Raw genomic sequence first — 17,064 nt, 5'->3', positions numbered from 1 at the left:
ATAAATTAATATGTATAAACATACTGAGATATATGAATTTCGATTTTTATTAACAAATTATAATGATTGGATTTTGATCCTTAAAATATAGAGAGATTCTGAATAATGACCCTGCCTCAGAATAGACATTATACCTCTGCAATATTCCAGCTGCAAATAATTTTGGCTTTTGGAGTGCTGTTGTATCTAAATTCGGAATTATATATATTATTCAGCTGGCAACAATCTATGTATAACAGTTGTTGAATTTTCCTAGCTATGGCTTCTAATGCAGCTTGTGTTAATAATTTGGTAGCAGGAGAAGTAGTTGTTGCAGCTAAGATGAGCGAAGAAGATGGCAATAATAACGTTGACTACTCACAAAGGGGTCAATGGCTTCGAGCAGCAGTTCTAGGAGCCAATGATGGGTTGGTCTCAGTTGCATCATTGATGATGGGTGTAGGAGCTGTTAAGAGAGACTCCAAAGCCATGTTACTTGCTGGCTTAGTGGGATGCATTGCAGGAGCATGTAGCATGGCACTGGGTGAATATGTTTCGGTTTCAACTCAGTATGAAGTTGAAGTTGCTCAAATCAAAAGGGACATGATGATGATGATGGAGAACAAGAATGAGATGGAGAAAAAGAGGAGGTCATTGCTCCCTAACCCTTTGCATGCTGCTTTGGCATCAGCATTGTCATTTACTGTAGGTGCAGTCATTCCTTTGGTTTTCACTGCATTTGTGAGAGACTACAGGTTAAGGCTTGGGTTGTGTGTGGTGGTGTCTAGCTTGTTTTTGGTGGGGTTTGGATGCTTGGGTGCTGAGTTGGGACACACACATAAGGTTAAGTCCTCTATCAGGATCCTTATTGGGGGCTTGTTGGCTATGGCTATCACTTTTGGGTTAACCAAATTAGTAGGCTTTAGTGCTAATTTGGAATTGTGAATCTATCTTTGAAGAATCAACCATGATATGCTGTTGTTGTTGTTCCTCCTTGTCTTTATTCAATAATAAGGTATGCATTATTGGAGAATGAAATGTTTCAATTAGGTTAATTACTTTGCCTTATTCACTTTTCTAGCTACAAGCTTCTACTTTTACATTTGTTGTTTTCAGAAAGAGGACTCAAGTCAAGGCTAAGCGAATATACTTGTCATTTTCACTTCTTCTAGTTATTACTTGTTAACATGTTATGATGTTGTAAAAGTAATTTATTTTATTGATATATTAATGAGGGTATGACAATCAACATTATATGTTTTATAACGTTTATATATAAAGAGAAACAAGAAAACATGGTGATAATAAACACTTTAATTAAAAACCTTGGCAAACGGCTAAAGATGCAGGCACCTATAGCTTATTAAGGGTAATAATATCACACCCTTCTCCCAACACACACATCCCACTCATTTATATAAAAAGACCAAGGTGAAAACTCAGGTCCAGTCAATTTCACGTAAAGTTGATAGTTGAGAGCCGTTAAATAATTTGTCTAATTTAATTAAATTTTTATCTAACGACTCTCAGTTATCAACTTCAGGTGAAGTTGACTGCATCCGAGTTTCCACCAAAGACTAATAATAAAGAAGTATGCATTAGTTTAATATAGGAGATAAAATGAGTACACATAACAAGGAATGATATTCTAAAGTGAAACAGAGCCAAGCAACTTGGTGAAGCCAAAAGTGATAGCCATAGCCATCCAACCTCCAATGAGAACCCTGAGACAGGATCTTGTGACAGGAGTTCTACCAAGAATGGCTCCAAAAATTCCAAACACCAACAATGCTAAGCTAACAGCAACAGCAACAACACCCATTCTAACCTTATGGTTCCTTATGAACAAAGCTGCTAGCATTGGCACCACACCACCCACAGAAAATGCCACTGCTGATGCTGCTGCTGCTTGAAATGGATTTGGCAGCTTTTCCCTCTCATGATCCGCTACTTCTTCTTCTTCATTTGGTTCTCTTTCTCTCTTTATCTGAGCCTTCTCTATGTCATACTGAGTGTACACAGAGACAAACTCTCCGATTGCCATGCTGCATGCTCCGGCTACTAGGCCGGCGAAGCCTGCTAGAACCATGGCTGTGATGTCATGCTTAACAGCTCCAACACCCATCATGAGTGATGCAACAGAGACTAGTCCGTCATTGGCTCCGAGCACTGCTGCTCGGAGCCACTGAGCCCTTTGAGTGTAGTTAGTATTGCTCTCTTGGTCAACCACTTGGTTTGGTTTTGGCTGCACCACAAGAGCAGCACCATTTGCATGCATGGGAATTTCAATGTGGTTAGGTGAAGTTCCATTAGTGGAAGCCATGAAGGAGAAGGGAAATAATGGTAATAGAGAGTTGTTAAATATAGTAAGGTAGAGAGGGAGAAAGGAATTTGAAGAGCTTGTGGAGAACACACGCTTGTAGTGAAGAGTATTTATAGACAGAGAGATCATAAAGATTATTGGATAGTGTTAATCGACCTAAATATTGGACACTAGACTCAACTTGGTTACTTCTTTAACTAAATGAATCTGATACTCTTTTTAAAAGTGCATAAATATAAAAGGAGGATCCAATCATCAGATATTAAATTTCTTCACTGTAATTTGAATCATTTATATACTTCAATCATGAGTATTTTAGTTTCATTTTGTTTAAGTTTAGCATGAAAGTTACCAGATGATTGAGTATGCATGACTCAACAATAACTTAGCAGAATGTGCATATTTTTCGCAAATTATTTTTTATATTGGCATGGAATGATGTTTTTGTATTTTGTTGTTGTTATTGTTGTTGTTGTTGTTGGGAATGGTGTTTTTCATGATCGTCGATTCTAAGGTGTTAATATCAAATGTAGCGCTGTTTGATTCAAAGTATAGAAATCGAACTCTCTAATTTTTTAGAGAACAAAAATCGACCTCTCCAATTTTACATTAAAATTTTTCAAAAATATCCTTGCAAAGTAATCGGACCTACCAATTACACATTCTCATATAGAAAAACACATACAAAGCCAATAGAATTGGATTGCATAATAAAAAAATTTATCCCATATTTTTTACATTTGATAGTGTGTGTAATCCAAAGGATAATGGGAACTAAAGTAGTCTGTAATTTAATAATTTGAAGAGAGTGTGCATTCCACACCAAAGTCACACGCTGCTCAATATTTTGAAGAGCAAACAACCAATACCTACCACTTTATGATCAATATGGCTTAACTTTTACGGTTCTTTTTATTTAAGAAACTCTTCCCTGATGAGAAAGATCTACTACCATTACTGCTTTCTTGATTTTTCTTTAGGTGCCACAATTATATTTTATGGCAACTACTCCTATGAAGATGCCAAAAATATCTTCTCATGATGATCCTTGTTTAAAAAGTGTAACTTATTTGTTTAGCAACACTTTAAATAAAGGTAACACTTTTACTTCAAATAAAAATCAAACTCTACAATCTATCATCCAATGGTCAAAATGAAATATCTTCACATGATGACAATCATAAAATCTTCATTGGAGTAGCCACCATATTTTATTATCACCATGTCCATATTTATCTGCCTTTGGTCTGTACATCTCACATCTCTTGCAATTGTTATTGTTATACTAGTAGAGATAATTGCTTTTATCTTGCTCTTTTCCATTGTTTGATAAGGATATTTTGTGTCTAATTGGTGTTAGTGAGTACCATTTTTGTTACTTTTTGCTTTGTTTTGTCTGATAAAACCTATCTTTTGCAAGCAATAGTAACAGAATAGAAATTACTGTCTTACATCCCTTAATTTAAGTAACCATGCTAGTAATATTGCCATGCCAGCCAATTAAGAATCCTTTAACTCCATTAGAACACACTTAAGTTCTTGACAACATACAACATACAACATACTTCATTCATGGTAATTTTGAATTGTGAACATTTTTCTAAATAGATTAGACACTTTTCATCTTACAAAGGTAAGCACAATTTGTCAATCTCCAATTTTTACATCAAAATTATTAGCCTAACAATTGAGTTATCACATCGATAATGGGAATTAAACTTGCATCTTTGTAGAATATGATCTCGTTCTGCATCAATAATCACCTTTTAACAGCAGAAATCTGCAAAACATAGCAACTAACATCAACTGTCTTTATTAAAAGGTTCATATTAAAATTCTGTTTCTTCAATTCCAAATATTCAGCATACTCATCCTTGAATTAACTTGAAGGGTTGGAGTATTTATCAGTTTCTTTTGGGCCTCATACTTTGTTCCAAAGAACTTTATGCTCTGGCAGAACAGAAATCGAAGTCAAACATGTCGATTCACTATTAAATTTCTTTTGCAAATTAATGATGCATGCTGAACAGAGTAAGATAAAAGGACCAAATGAAATCTTTAAAAGAAGAAATAGTAGAAGTGCAATATGAGATCACTATATGGCCTAACAGTAAAGTATGAGAGTACATTCAGACAAATCCACTAAAGGGAAAAACTAACAATAACAAAGCGATAATGCATGTCTCCACTTCCAAATTAGAAGGAATTACAATAAGAAAATACTAACTTTAGATTTCTTTTCTTCCTCATATTCAAAGTGGCATGTGGCTTGCTTGTGGAATTCACACTCTACTTAAATATTTAATCATGTACTCTAATCCACCCACCTACAAAGTTATGTATTATTAAACCATAGGGTGGCTGCCACTAACTTAGTCTTGTGGAATGCCACACTCTTACCAATTTAATAATCCCATCATATCCCCATAATAATTGACTTATCAATCTCCAAGATTCTATCATTGAGAATTTGAGTTTGCTTGCTGCTTAGGATAATATTATACTTGATTAATTCATATTCAATTAAGCTGAGTTTTAAGTAAGTTATGAGTCTTACACTGAAAAAAAAAGATATGATACTTAACCCATGGAGCTGTCTCTTCCTACAAGCTAGCCATATAAGTTTAAGCACACTCAGGAAGTTTCAATGACATGACTTATTATGGGAAACTAAAAGCTAAACAGATTCAAAATGGTGTTATGCAAATAGACACTATTCAGATAGTTTGAATCATCTCAGATAACCATCATGGTGTTGATAAAGCTACTTCATTGATTTAGTGGATTAAGAATAATTAATGTACACATTTAGATGATCACTATATTTAATATATGAACATGTGGCCGCCCCTCCATAGTGCTATCCACACTATCAGCACTTGTTTATAACCATTTGAGGCGCATTATCATCACTATACCTAACAAGTAACAACATGGAAATCCTTTCTATATAATAACTTCTACGAGGAGAGTGTGCCCTCCACAAGCAATCTTTTCCCCTTCTCTTTATATCATAAGTCTTAACTTAACACCTTTGTCCTTTGTGCTTCAATCAATGGCTGCTTCACTTGACACTCAGAACAAAAATGAAATGCCACTTAAACATGTTGTGATCCACATGCATGGTACTAGTGATGCAGAAGCAGAAAAGGTAACTCAAGGAACTGAAGGAAACAATAACACTACTGACTACTCTCAAAGAGCACAGTGGCTCCGAGCAGCAGTGCTGGGAGCCAATGATGGACTTGTGTCAGTGGCATCACTCATGATGGGTGTTGGAGCTGTGAACAAGGACATTGGAGCCATGCTCCTAGCCGGATTCGCAGGGCTAATAGCCGGAGCATGCAGCATGGCAATTGGAGAATTTGTCTCTGTCTACACGCAACTAGACATAGAAGTAGCTCAAATAAAAAGAGAAAGGGAACTCAACAATGAATTAGAGACAAGAGAAGGTGGTAGTGAAGAGGAGAAGCTGCCGAATCCTTTTCAAGCTGCGATAGCGTCTGCAGTCGCATTTTCTGTTGGTGCAGCAGTGCCACTGATAGCAGCAGTGTTTATAAGAGAGTATAAGATCAGGGTTGGAGTTGTTGCTGCTGTGTCTAGCTTGGCATTGTTGGTATTTGGAGGGGTAGGAGCAGTGCTTGGAAAAACTCCAGTGAGAAGGTCTTGTATCAGAGTTCTGATTGGAGGTTGGTTGGCTATGGCTATTACTTTTGGCCTCACCAAGTTAATAAGCTTAAAGGGAATGTAATTTCAGTGATTACTAGACCTCTATAAATAGTGAAGAAAGAGGTGTAGTAGGATGTGGTAACTGGTAAGCTCATGTATTCACTAGGGAACTCAAAAGGAGGCAAACTAGGCTTTATAAGCAATTTATTTGACATGATATCTTGTCGCTATTGAGAAAAATAAATATCATAGTCTTGATTTTAAAGAATAAGAATCTATCTGACCAAAAAAGAAAAAAAACACCATAAGAATTTTATTCTTGTGTTGATCACTTATCAGTATCAAAATGATGCATACAACTTTGAATATCTTAATTATGTTGGAATCCATATCGTTATGATTAAAATGTTGGTTATACTGTAACAAGATAAAGGTTCCGTACACAAAATCCGGACATATACTACACGTGCAACAAAAAAGATGTTGGATTCTGCATCTAACAAATTATTAAATGAATTACTGCATAACGATAATGAGTCATGAAAGCCAGAGCACCGGCATAAACTTATTTTGGATATGCCATAGCTCATGAACTTTCCAGGGAACACTTGACCGGATACTCTTGTTCATTCATGTTTTGTGATTGTGTTTAATTTTAAACCATGTGTTTCATTTTAGGCATTCATACAGCTATTACAAATCACACAAATTTCATGACAGACCATAACAATAATATATATAAATAATAGAATTCAGAATTGTAGGGATAAAGCTGACAATATACAATCATTATCACAATGCAGAAGTTTAGGAAGCAAATATCATATCTGATATCAGTTAGCAGAATTGTGTGGTGAAAGAACAAAAATTTGGGACAATTAATTTAATTTGACAATAGCAAGATTAATAACTGGATCTCAGCAAACAAAACCAACATCACATGCAAGCAGGTTAAAATTTTGGACAAGAGCAATATTCCACCAAAATAGAGAAATAACGTGTAAAAAAACAGTGGTATCGCAGTTGCTCAAGTCATCAAGATCTTCCAAAACGTGCCACAACCATAGAAAATAGAACCCCCTTCCATCAGTGCCCCATGAAGAAAACAAGGGTCATGCATATAGCATGTTGGTTCAATTGCTGATGGCCTGTTGCAGCTGAAAAGAATTTTAGTTTAAAAAACCCATGCACTATCCCATTAGCAACAAAGGATCCCAATGATGAATCCAAAAAGACCACATTTAGCCAAAGATCCTGCCAAAATGTCAATTACTATATTAATAAAGCACAGACCAAATCGAAAATCTGGCAAGTAAGAAAGTAGGTTGTTTGGATTGATATTCAACAATTTACCCGCTTGACTACTTTTTACTCAAAGATCCAGAAACAGGATAGCCCAATGAGAATTCTACTTCTAAAACTTCCCCCAAATTAGATACAGCAAACTGCACATTTGAACCTCTACCATTTCCAAAACCCAGCCATCAAAACACTTTCCAATAGAAACAGGTAATCCGGCTGCAAATATGTCATATGCAACTCCCCATGTACGAAAGTCACAATTCACAAGATATTCCAGCAGCAATTATAGATAGCATAGAGCACATCATCATCAAATTTGACCATAAGTCAAGCATGTATAAGATTTCAACAGATCAAAAGGTCGGCTTTAGGAACATAAAAAGAGTTTGAAATATGAGCTGAGTATTGCATCTCAAAACACTGGTATCATCCATCCATCCAAACAACAATCCCAGAACATTGTGAACTAAAAAGAAACTTGAAGCAGTAACAGCAACCCCTCCAATTTCAAAGCTGAAAAAGAAGCACAACAATGCCATTCAGAATCAAGAAGATAAAGAGATAAGAGGACATATCAATAAAGTAGCTTACCTCAATGAGAAGACAATGGTAGATTAACGAGCACCTCCTGATCCTCGTCGTTCATATGGTCCAGCACGATCACGATAGTATCGATCATTTCCTGAATCTCCATCCCTGCCAGCATCCCTGCTGCGTCCGCCGGAAGAACGATCTGCATTTCTATCAGGACCATAACCACTTCCACCATGTCTACCACCTTCCCTGCCACCATACCTTCCTCCTCTTCCCCCTTCACTAGGGCACTCCCTAGCAAAATGACCAGGTTTACCACACTTAAAGCATTCACCACCGTTAGATCCTCGACCGCCTCCATAATCTCTGTTACGATCGCGATCACGGTCACGATCTCGACCACGATCACGGTGGCGGTCACCATCATCTCTACCCGATCCTTGTTGAGGCTGAGCTTTATCCACAGTGATAGTTCGCCCATCTAAATCCATGCCATTCATAGCATCAATAGCATCTTCCATTGCTTTCTTTTCATCAAATGTGACAAATCCAAAACCACGAGAGCGCCCAGAGAATTTGTCAACAACCACCTGTAAAAAAAATATGGCGCATGACAATGTAAAAAATATCTTAATCATACATAATAGTATGAAAATCCAGTATTAAAGTATTTAACTACATTACAAGGTTGTCCTGATATTGTTTCCTTGATTTGTTAATTATATTAAAAAAAGGAAAAAAGAAAAAGTTAACTGATATTGCATATCCTTCCTGAATTAATGAAAAAAAAGAGAAGCATTTAAGACATCATCCAAAAGTACAGCATAAACCAACTTCGAAATATGAACATGAAATAAGAGACTGAACAATGATTGCATCAAGAAATAGAAGGTTAGATTGATTACCTTTGCTTCAACAAGCTTGCCAAACTTTTCAAATGTATCCTTTAACTTTCTATCAGATGTTGACCATGCAAGGCCACCAATGAAGCAGCGATATTCTTCGACGTCTGACATTCTAAGCCGCACATTTGCAACACAACAAGCATTAACACATGATGTTTTTGAACTGATTAAGCAAGGTGAGCCATCCCAGAGTCTCAATAAATAAGTGAAAGAAAACAGTTCCCATGAGCAAACCCAGTTTGCAGCTCACTTCAAACAAGATGTTAGAAAGGAATTTCTCATAAAAAGAAGCACATTATTATAATTAAATACATTCAATTCATTTGATGGGACTTGGGCTATATGCAGTGAACCATGTTATGGATACTATACGAGGCAGTCAATCAACCAGAAACTTAACTCATATTTTTAGCAGTTTGGCATAGTATATCATAACCCTGTTTATCGACAGATGGACATAAATGCATTAAAAAAAAAAAAAGAAGAAAAATTCCTGAGATTGTATTTGGTATCAAGTAGGAAATTCACTTTTACAGGATCCTATCAACAACAAAAAATGTGGACCGTTTGGTAACTGAGACTAGACCCTAAACCCTAAACCTGCCTCCACTCCAGTCCCATACATCTCTGTTTCGGTATGTGTATTCTCCCAATTAGTAAATATAAACATACATACAAAAATGTTAATAAGTACCACAAAACAATGAACTTCCTGGAATCTGCATAGCTCATAGTTTAACAAGAAAGACAAAAAGCTATGAATTCACACTGTGGATAAACAAAACTATATACTTTACCAAATTGAATATGATATGTAAAAAATCCCGTGCACTGTTTCTGCTGTTCCCATTAAGCATAAAAATTAAGCAACACAAAGCACATGTTCCATGATCGCACAAAAATTCAAAATTTCCCCAAATTAATTAAAAATTTGAAGATTTACCGTCCCCAAATTCTTAAGAAACCAGATGAAGGGCCAAGCCCCCCCAACCCTCCTCCACACAAAAAAGAAAGAACCTTTTTCTTAATTTTAGGGCGGAATCAAAGCAAAGAAAAGCGAATTACGTGAAAAGGGAAAAGAGTTAGAAAAAGGAATGGGGGAAGAATACCGTAGCGATGAGCGAGGCAGAGAGGGAGAGTGAGAGAAAACCTAACAGAGACGAGATACGAAAGACGTGAGATTCTGCTGCTACCCCTACACTCACCAAGTGTGTGTGTGTAAACCTCGTAACCTACCCTCCCATATTCCACGCGGATTTTCTATTAAACAAAACTACTAAAATAATATATAAAAAAGACTTTAATTTTATTTTAATATCAATAATTATTTATATTCTTTTATAAAATCCTAAAAAATAGAAAATATTTGAAACAAAAATGTAAGTCAAACTTACCGTATTTTTTAAGGCAAATTATTATATTAGTAACACCCTTAAAAAATTCTTTAGACCAATGACCATATTTTAGATGAATGCTAAAATTAGTAAAATACATAACACGGGGGTTGAATTATAATTTGACATTTAAGGGTATTTACATTTTCGCCCTCGAAATCGCTGAATTTACAAATTTGCAACAACGAAAGAAAAGTTGAAGTCTGGAGGCAGCCAGGGTTTTGTGCTGGGTTTAGCATCACCATTCTTCTGCTTCTTTCTTTCTTCAACTCAGATTCATTCATTTTCAGCCCTGTGTCTAAAAATGTGGTATTTATGCGTTTTCTACCACAGGTTGTTGGATTACAGAAAACCCGAAGTGGAATCTCTGGCTCATCTCTTCGGTGCTTTTGAGGACGAACAAAACGGCGACGTTCCATCACAGTTGCAGTGGAAGCTCCCTATTCACCACCACCCCGATTCTCCTTTCCATTTTGTCAATCTCCCTTCAGAGCAAGTCGCTCGCAGCATTGCCAACCGAAGTAAAGTTCTCACTTTTCCTTTGACCCATTATGATTTTGGTGCTGATTTCTCTTTTTTGTGAAGTGGGTGTGTTTCAAGTTCTTAGCTTTTTAATTGGGGATTTTATTGTAGGCATACTTGTGAAGGGATTGTATGAGCTTTGGGGAGAAGGGGGCAGCTATGAGGAGTTGAAAGATTCTGTTTTGAGTTACCCTGATGAGAGGAAGCTGCCATACTTGGAAGCTGGTAGCACTTTCAAGATTACTGTTGACAGCTTTGGGAAGGTTATGAGTCTCGATGAACAGAAGGAACTCATTCAAGGGCTGGCTTATATCCCTTTCAAGGTGTGGTGTCCTCTAATTGGAATGATGCTATTTGTATTGTAAATTGAAGCTGCTTTTTGTAGGAAACTGACTTTGTTTCTGCCTCTTGACGACCTTTTCTGGTGTGTTTTGTAAGATTTGTAGGTTTATATAGGGTTGTTATAATATATTATTTGTTTTCAAAAATAGCATTGAATGATTACTGTTAACTGATATTCTCTAATTTGGTCTGCCTGTGATGAAAATGTCGTTTCAAAATTTGTTGGGAGCTTCCAGAATTATTTTTCAGATATTGGCTTATCAGAACTAATTTTCAAACTTAGCTAGTATTGTTTTAATGTAAAACACTGTAATATCGCTTAATCCATGCAGACCACCACATGTTATGGCAGGACACAGATTAGCTGCTCTGTTGTTTTACATTTTTTCCCTCAATGAATCTCTTATCTTTCCACCAGTTTTCATTTGAGCTTCTCATTGAGTCTTCTTGCCTTATATAGCTTATGAATGCTAATGCTAATATATTATGATGAGTCAAATTTCTCATTATTTACTATACTGCCTTTTTCTCAATGTTAATATATTACAAGAATGTATTTGGTTTTCGTCATTATTATGTCATTTTGTTTGCAGGGACAAGTAAAGTTGAAAAACCCTGATCACAACTTCTGGCTTATAGAAATTGATAATTATGGGCGTAACAATGGTCTTCCTCCAATTGTTCAAAGGAGAATCTTCTTTGGTCGTGAAGTTGGTGGTGCTGATAGGAAGCTTATACCAACATATCAGTTGAAAAGTCGTACCTATCTTGGTCCAACTGCCATGGACGCTGAAATGGCTTTTCTAATGGCCAACCAAGCACTTGCTACTTCAGGGAAACTAATATATGACCCTTTCGTTGGAACTGGAAGTATTCTTGTTGGAGCTGCTCACTTTGGAGCACTGACCATGGTGTGCTTTGGCTTTCTTCTTCTGTTTTGCTGCTTGTCCAGCTTCTCACTATTTGCAATAATTTCTTAGCATGTTCATATCAATATGCATGCCGAAGGTTTTGACAATAACTGATCTGAGTTGTTCAGGGTGCTGACATTGACATTAGGGTAGTGCGTGATGGACGTGGTCCTAACTGTAATGTATGGAGCAATTTTGAGCAGGTAATCTGCCAAACACTTACCATTGTTTTGTGATGTCTGGACTCTGGAACAAGTTGTGTATACTTGGGATTTAGCATCACTTTTTCCATACTGTTATAAAAGTCTGAATGTGCTAGAATAAATCATATTTTATAATGTTTATCTCCTTACCGTGCACTGATTATGCTGTACATTTGCAGTATGGATTGCCAATGCCAGTAGGTCTGTTAAGGGCTGATAACAATCGCCCTCCCTGGCGTTCTGGGCTGAAAGAGGTAATTTTTTGGAAATAAAATCTTGTACTTATGCTTCCAAGGCTCTTTCTGCTATATTGTTGTATGTCTCAACTCTCAAGTTGAGGATTTATTGCATGATTGCAAATTTACTCAAGCGATTTTGAATTCTAGTTTGTAGATGATTTTGCTGTTTATTGCAGATATTTGATGCCATAATATGTGATCCTCCTTATGGAGTGCGAGCTGGGGGACGCAAATCTGGTGGGCGGAAGCTGCTAAAGGGGGCTGTGGAACCGTATGTTGTCCCTGATGACAAGAGGACGGATCACATACCATCAACAGCGCCTTACAGTTTAGTAGAGTGTGTGCATGATTTGCTCGATCTTGCAGCCAAAATGCTCGCAATGAGGGGCAGGCTTGTGTTCTTCTATCCCGTATTGAGAGACGATGATTGTGCCGAAACCCATTTCCCAGAGCATCCATGTTTTAAACTGATTTCTTCTTCTGAGCAGATCCTTAGTTCGCGTTATAGCAGGGTATTACTGACGATGGTCAAGGTTGGCGCTTACACCAAAGAAATAGCCGAGGCTGCAAGGTTAAAACACCTCGAGTTTAGGGAGAACCATGTTAAGTGGTTGCAAGATGGTAATCTTCATTCAGCAGTTTTTAGTCCAATTGATGCTCAATTACCGGAGGCCGGCGATTCTAAGTTTATCAAGGATCCAAAGCCTAAATACAGAGGGAAGTATGTTTAGATTTCTCAGTTAGATGGTGCTGTCCCTCAGTTACTATACACAGCACTGTAGTTTTAGTCCATGAGGGAATTTTGTTTATCAATATGGAAGCACAATGTACCTTGTACTGTGTTTGGATTTTAGAAATTGATTTTTCCCACAAGTTTGTCTTATAACCAAGTGATTTATATTTGGAAAAAATGACTTAGACAAATAAATACCATTAACATTCATCGATCATCATGAAACTTATAAAGTGAAACGTAAAAAGCTAAACTCTGTCATTCATTTAAGGTTTGGTTACTATGTGGGTTTTAATAATTTTACTACTTTTAACAGTAAAACGTGAAATTTCATGCAAGCATTATGTTAGGTGCTTGCAGAAACGTGGAAGTAATTCAATTTGATGATATTATTCTGATATTTTGTCTCATTCAATCGATCTCTAGTTTGGATATGTAAACCATATGGTACAATAACATTTCGTAGGAGTAATCTCTCCGTCATAAAAAAAATCATTTATACCTTCTAAGAAATGAATTTATCTTTTTATTTCATTAGAAATTAATTTATTTAATATTCAAAAATCAATATATATGATTTTTTTTTGTTAAAAACTAATTTATCCAATCTAAACATTGGTTCGAAATCGATTTAAAATATTATTAAAAATTTATTCAGTATTAAATAAAGTTAATATTATTGGTCAATTGCATCCTTTCTTATTTATAGTAAAATTGAATAGTAGCACAATTGATTTTTTTTTTGTTTCTCACGATATCCTCCAATCCGGCATGTCAAAAACTAATTCGTTACGGATCAAAACTCTATTTAAGAGTCTGTCATTGGCCATAATCTATTCTTAATATATAAAAGTAGATAGATAATGTCAGCAATATCGTTTACTTGACAAAATTTTAGAATCAACCACTAAATTTTTGCCAAATCAACTATTATTTCTAAATCAGCAAAAAAATAAAATATACAAAAAAACATACAAGTAATAGAAATATATACAAATTAGACTACAAAATTACTAATGATAATAATTAGACATTAATAGTGTCTAACCAAATTTGTAACCTACAAGAATTTATATCTCTATATTTATTAATAGTGTCTAACCAAATTTGTAACCTACAAGAATTTATATCTCTATATTTATTATATTTTACCGTTATAAACAATACAATAAATTTATAACCCTAATAATTAATTTATTAATTTCTATAAATAACTCATCAAATGTAATAAACATACATATTACAAATGTCATAATTTATTAATCATAATAACAAATGTCATAATAATTTATTAATCATAATAAATTTTACGTTACAAATATTCAAATTTCATACTATTTGAACTACTTATGTAAGTCTCTTGTCACTATTGGGTCAATTCTAGAGCCTATTGTTCACATTGTCTACAAAAATCATTATCTACGTAGCAAAACCCTTCTTCAAATAACATCAAATTTAGTACAAGAAATTTATTTTTGCAATGCATAACATCTCAAACTTACTCAATGGAGCATCATTCTTTGGACAATATCACCAAACAAACAGACAATTGGTTTATCAAAATTCGCATAATTCATATATGAAAAACATTAATAACCCACAAATGAAGAAAAATTTCTTTTTTTAGAAATGATTATATTGGATGAAAAGGTACAAAACAAACATATTTATTATATTTTTAATTGTATTTTTAAATTGAACATTTTCTAACACTATTTTGAATTTGCATCAATTGAGACATTGTCTAAAAGAGTGAGTCAAAGAAAAATATTAAAAGGTAATTTCACTTTATACTATTTCAATTATTCTTATTAAAAATAACTTATTTAAAATAAATCTACACATTTTTGTTCTTTTTATTATAGATGTCATTGAAAAACTGTATGAACATCAAAAAATTAAGGAGAAAGAAAATCATACAAATTCAAGACACATTTTCAGAAGAATAACATACATGCAAAGATGGAACAAACAACACAATAGAAAGTGTATACAACTCAACAATTCATAAAGAATATGTCTTTACAGGAATCTACCACAGAAAGAAAAAAACAACTTTAACAATAACCAATAAAGAAAAAGGAGGACGAGCATCACATAAGAAGACTAAGTCTATCAACCAAAACAAATACAAAAATCAAACCACCAAATAAAAATATCACTTTGTACAACTCCAACATCCAAATCTTTTGTACTATAAATTATTTTAAAGAAAACACCTTTTAAATTTAACTTTAGTTTATACATATTTAATTTGATTCTACAAAACATAGTCAATTTTAATATTTATTATATACTATCATTAATTTACCGTCTGCGCATCCAGCGGGTTTTATTCTAGTTCATTAATAAATTCACTAGTATCTCGGGAACTCAGTTATGATCTCCTTCCACTTGTGCAAGTTGAGTGTATGGGGTTCACATCTTAATTCATGATCTGCCCACATGAAAAAGTCATAATCCTGTTATGAAGGGAATTAATAAGATAAAAATAAGAGATTATATATAAAAAATTGTGTATATATTACAATTCTTTTCAAGTAAGCCACTGAGTCTATGATTAGAGATAAATGTTGCTATGTAAGAAACATCTTACAGTCATGAAACCACTCTTACAACTTTATTAGAAAATCCAGAATGGTTACAAACATTTTACATATCATTCTTAATGAATGCAGCTAAATAAGTGTATATATACATGAACACAAAATTGTATACCTGGAAAAAAAGATCAGTTCTATATGCTCGTACCGCTTATCCTTGACTTGAACCAAAGACATGGTCGATGAGCCACGACCGTGTTATCAAAGTGTGATTAATGGCCCAGATTTCACTCGCTTTCAGGGTTTCCATCTGTTCCTGTTATAACAGTATAACAGTCTAGCTAATCAAGCATCAATATTCAAGATCAACCATAAAACTGAATTGAGCATTCAATTAATTTGTTTTGATATTTCAGATATATATATATGCCACCATTGTAAGCTTTAATTTTAGGTAGAATTTCATAACAGAATTGTTCATACATAAGATTGAAGACTGATCTTCTACTAAAGTACCTAATGTGAATGATAACAAAGCATCAATGGGTCACACTTTGTATTCTGCCACAACAGAACCCTATAATCCATCAACACCATTTTTTGAATTCTTAAATCCTAATCTAACATCGAAGAATAATTTGAACTGATTTGGGTGGGATGAATGTACCGAACTATGCTATAGTGCAAGACAAAGATGACACATGAGAGTCTTAGTAGCAAACTACCACTATGGACTCTCTGGTCTCTCCCTATAAAAACTGATTTAATTCAAATGGACTATTAGCCCATGTATCAGATATTAAACTGATAAGAACAGGAGACAAATAATGATTATGCAGTTCTCATAGGCTGGAACAATGCGGCAATTAAGGTTATTAATAATATGATAAGAGAAATGACGAGAAAGGTTTAGGACCACCAGTCAAGTTTCCTACAGCAATTTTAACTGGTGCACAGTCTTTCTCATGCTATTTACTTGATAATGTACCAAAAATACTACATCATTTTATAAAACATTACTATCACCATCATTTCATTATTGGCATATATATTGAGGGATCTTAAATCAATAAATACAATTCCAGAAAGAGAGAGAGTAACTGATGAGGTTAACAAGGGAAGCGAAGTTAGTCGCACATTGGTCGTTCTTAGCAAAACAAGAGCGTTTATATAATCAAAGAGCGAAACACATGGGCACGACCTTACTTGAACAGGATCTGTTCTATAGGCTCGTACAACTGTATCCTTGAGTTCTAAGGAGACAGGAACCGAAGTCTGGTTGATGAATCATGACTGTGTGATCAGGGCGTGATTAATGGTCCAGATTGAGTCCTCTTTGGGGCACCCATCTGTGGCAGTGGAGGATCGTTCTCACCGCATTAACTGTGGTGGGGTGGTCACACGGTTGTCTGACAGACCACACAAAATATTTTTTCCTATTACAACAAATTTGCAAAATGATTTC

At 35.0% G+C, this 17,064-nt stretch overlaps 6 protein-coding genes and 1 long non-coding RNA gene across 10 annotated transcripts in view; 3 read left to right on the top strand and 4 right to left on the bottom strand.

Annotated features, from left to right (window-relative positions):
- LOC107634733 (vacuolar iron transporter homolog 4-like) overlaps positions 1-1,228 on the top strand; it is a 5,857-nt gene extending 4,629 nt beyond the window's left edge. For 3 of the 4 annotated variants that reach the window (XM_021119889.1, XM_021119888.1, XM_021119887.1), the window contains one exon: positions 299-1,228. In XM_021119889.1, the coding sequence (XP_020975548.1) occupies positions 322-924 (603 nt within the window). In that variant the 5' untranslated portion in view covers positions 299-321 and the 3' untranslated portion in view covers positions 925-1,228. Of the gene's footprint in view, positions 1-85 lie in introns of those variants that run through there. The other variant, XM_016338154.2, reaches the window with a different exon arrangement.
- LOC110270444 overlaps positions 1-3,570 on the bottom strand; it is a 5,750-nt gene extending 2,180 nt beyond the window's left edge. The window contains exons 1-2 of the long non-coding RNA XR_002359972.1: positions 3,290-3,570; positions 2,964-2,966 (exon numbers count right to left, since the gene is read on the bottom strand). This is a non-coding gene — a long non-coding RNA (uncharacterized LOC110270444). The remainder of the gene's footprint in view (positions 1-2,963; positions 2,967-3,289) is intronic.
- On the bottom strand, positions 1,262-2,567 carry LOC107631604 (vacuolar iron transporter homolog 4). The gene has a single exon (XM_016335096.2). The coding sequence runs from the start codon at positions 2,429-2,431 to the stop codon at positions 1,628-1,630; it is 804 nt and encodes a 267-aa protein (XP_016190582.2). The 5' UTR covers positions 2,432-2,567; the 3' UTR covers positions 1,262-1,627.
- LOC107631603 (vacuolar iron transporter homolog 4) lies at positions 3,808-6,236 on the top strand. The gene has a single exon (XM_016335095.2). The coding sequence runs from the start codon at positions 5,358-5,360 to the stop codon at positions 6,051-6,053; it is 696 nt and encodes a 231-aa protein (XP_016190581.1). The 5' UTR covers positions 3,808-5,357; the 3' UTR covers positions 6,054-6,236.
- Positions 7,545-9,966, bottom strand: LOC107631607 (glycine-rich RNA-binding protein RZ1A). The gene is made up of 4 exons (XM_016335097.2): positions 9,822-9,966; positions 8,713-8,824; positions 7,865-8,397; positions 7,545-7,786 (listed from the first exon to the last, which is right to left on the bottom strand). The coding sequence occupies exons 2-3, from the start codon at positions 8,821-8,823 to the stop codon at positions 7,888-7,890; spliced, it is 621 nt and encodes a 206-aa protein (XP_016190583.1). The 5' UTR covers position 8,824; positions 9,822-9,966; the 3' UTR covers positions 7,545-7,786; positions 7,865-7,887.
- Positions 10,291-13,213, top strand: LOC107631602 (tRNA (guanine(10)-N2)-methyltransferase homolog). The gene is made up of 6 exons (XM_016335094.2): positions 10,291-10,627; positions 10,740-10,951; positions 11,564-11,881; positions 12,010-12,084; positions 12,264-12,338; positions 12,500-13,213. Exons 1-6 carry the CDS (start codon positions 10,411-10,413, stop codon positions 13,052-13,054), a joined length of 1,452 nt encoding a protein of 483 aa, XP_016190580.1. The 5' UTR covers positions 10,291-10,410; the 3' UTR covers positions 13,055-13,213.
- LOC107631608 overlaps positions 15,512-17,064 on the bottom strand; it is a 2,250-nt gene continuing 697 nt past the window's right edge. Inside the window, exon 2 of the mRNA XM_021119890.1 lies at positions 15,512-15,915. Within this exon, the coding sequence (XP_020975549.1) occupies positions 15,811-15,915 (105 nt within the window). The 3' untranslated portion in view covers positions 15,512-15,810. The remainder of the gene's footprint in view (positions 15,916-17,064) is intronic.

The sequence above is a fragment of the Arachis ipaensis genome, chromosome B03, assembly GCF_000816755.2.
Source record: "Arachis ipaensis cultivar K30076 chromosome B03, Araip1.1, whole genome shotgun sequence".
In the NCBI taxonomy this organism is placed as follows: Eukaryota; Viridiplantae; Streptophyta; class Magnoliopsida; order Fabales; family Fabaceae; genus Arachis; species Arachis ipaensis.
This window is presented reverse-complemented; position numbering and strand designations above follow the sequence as displayed.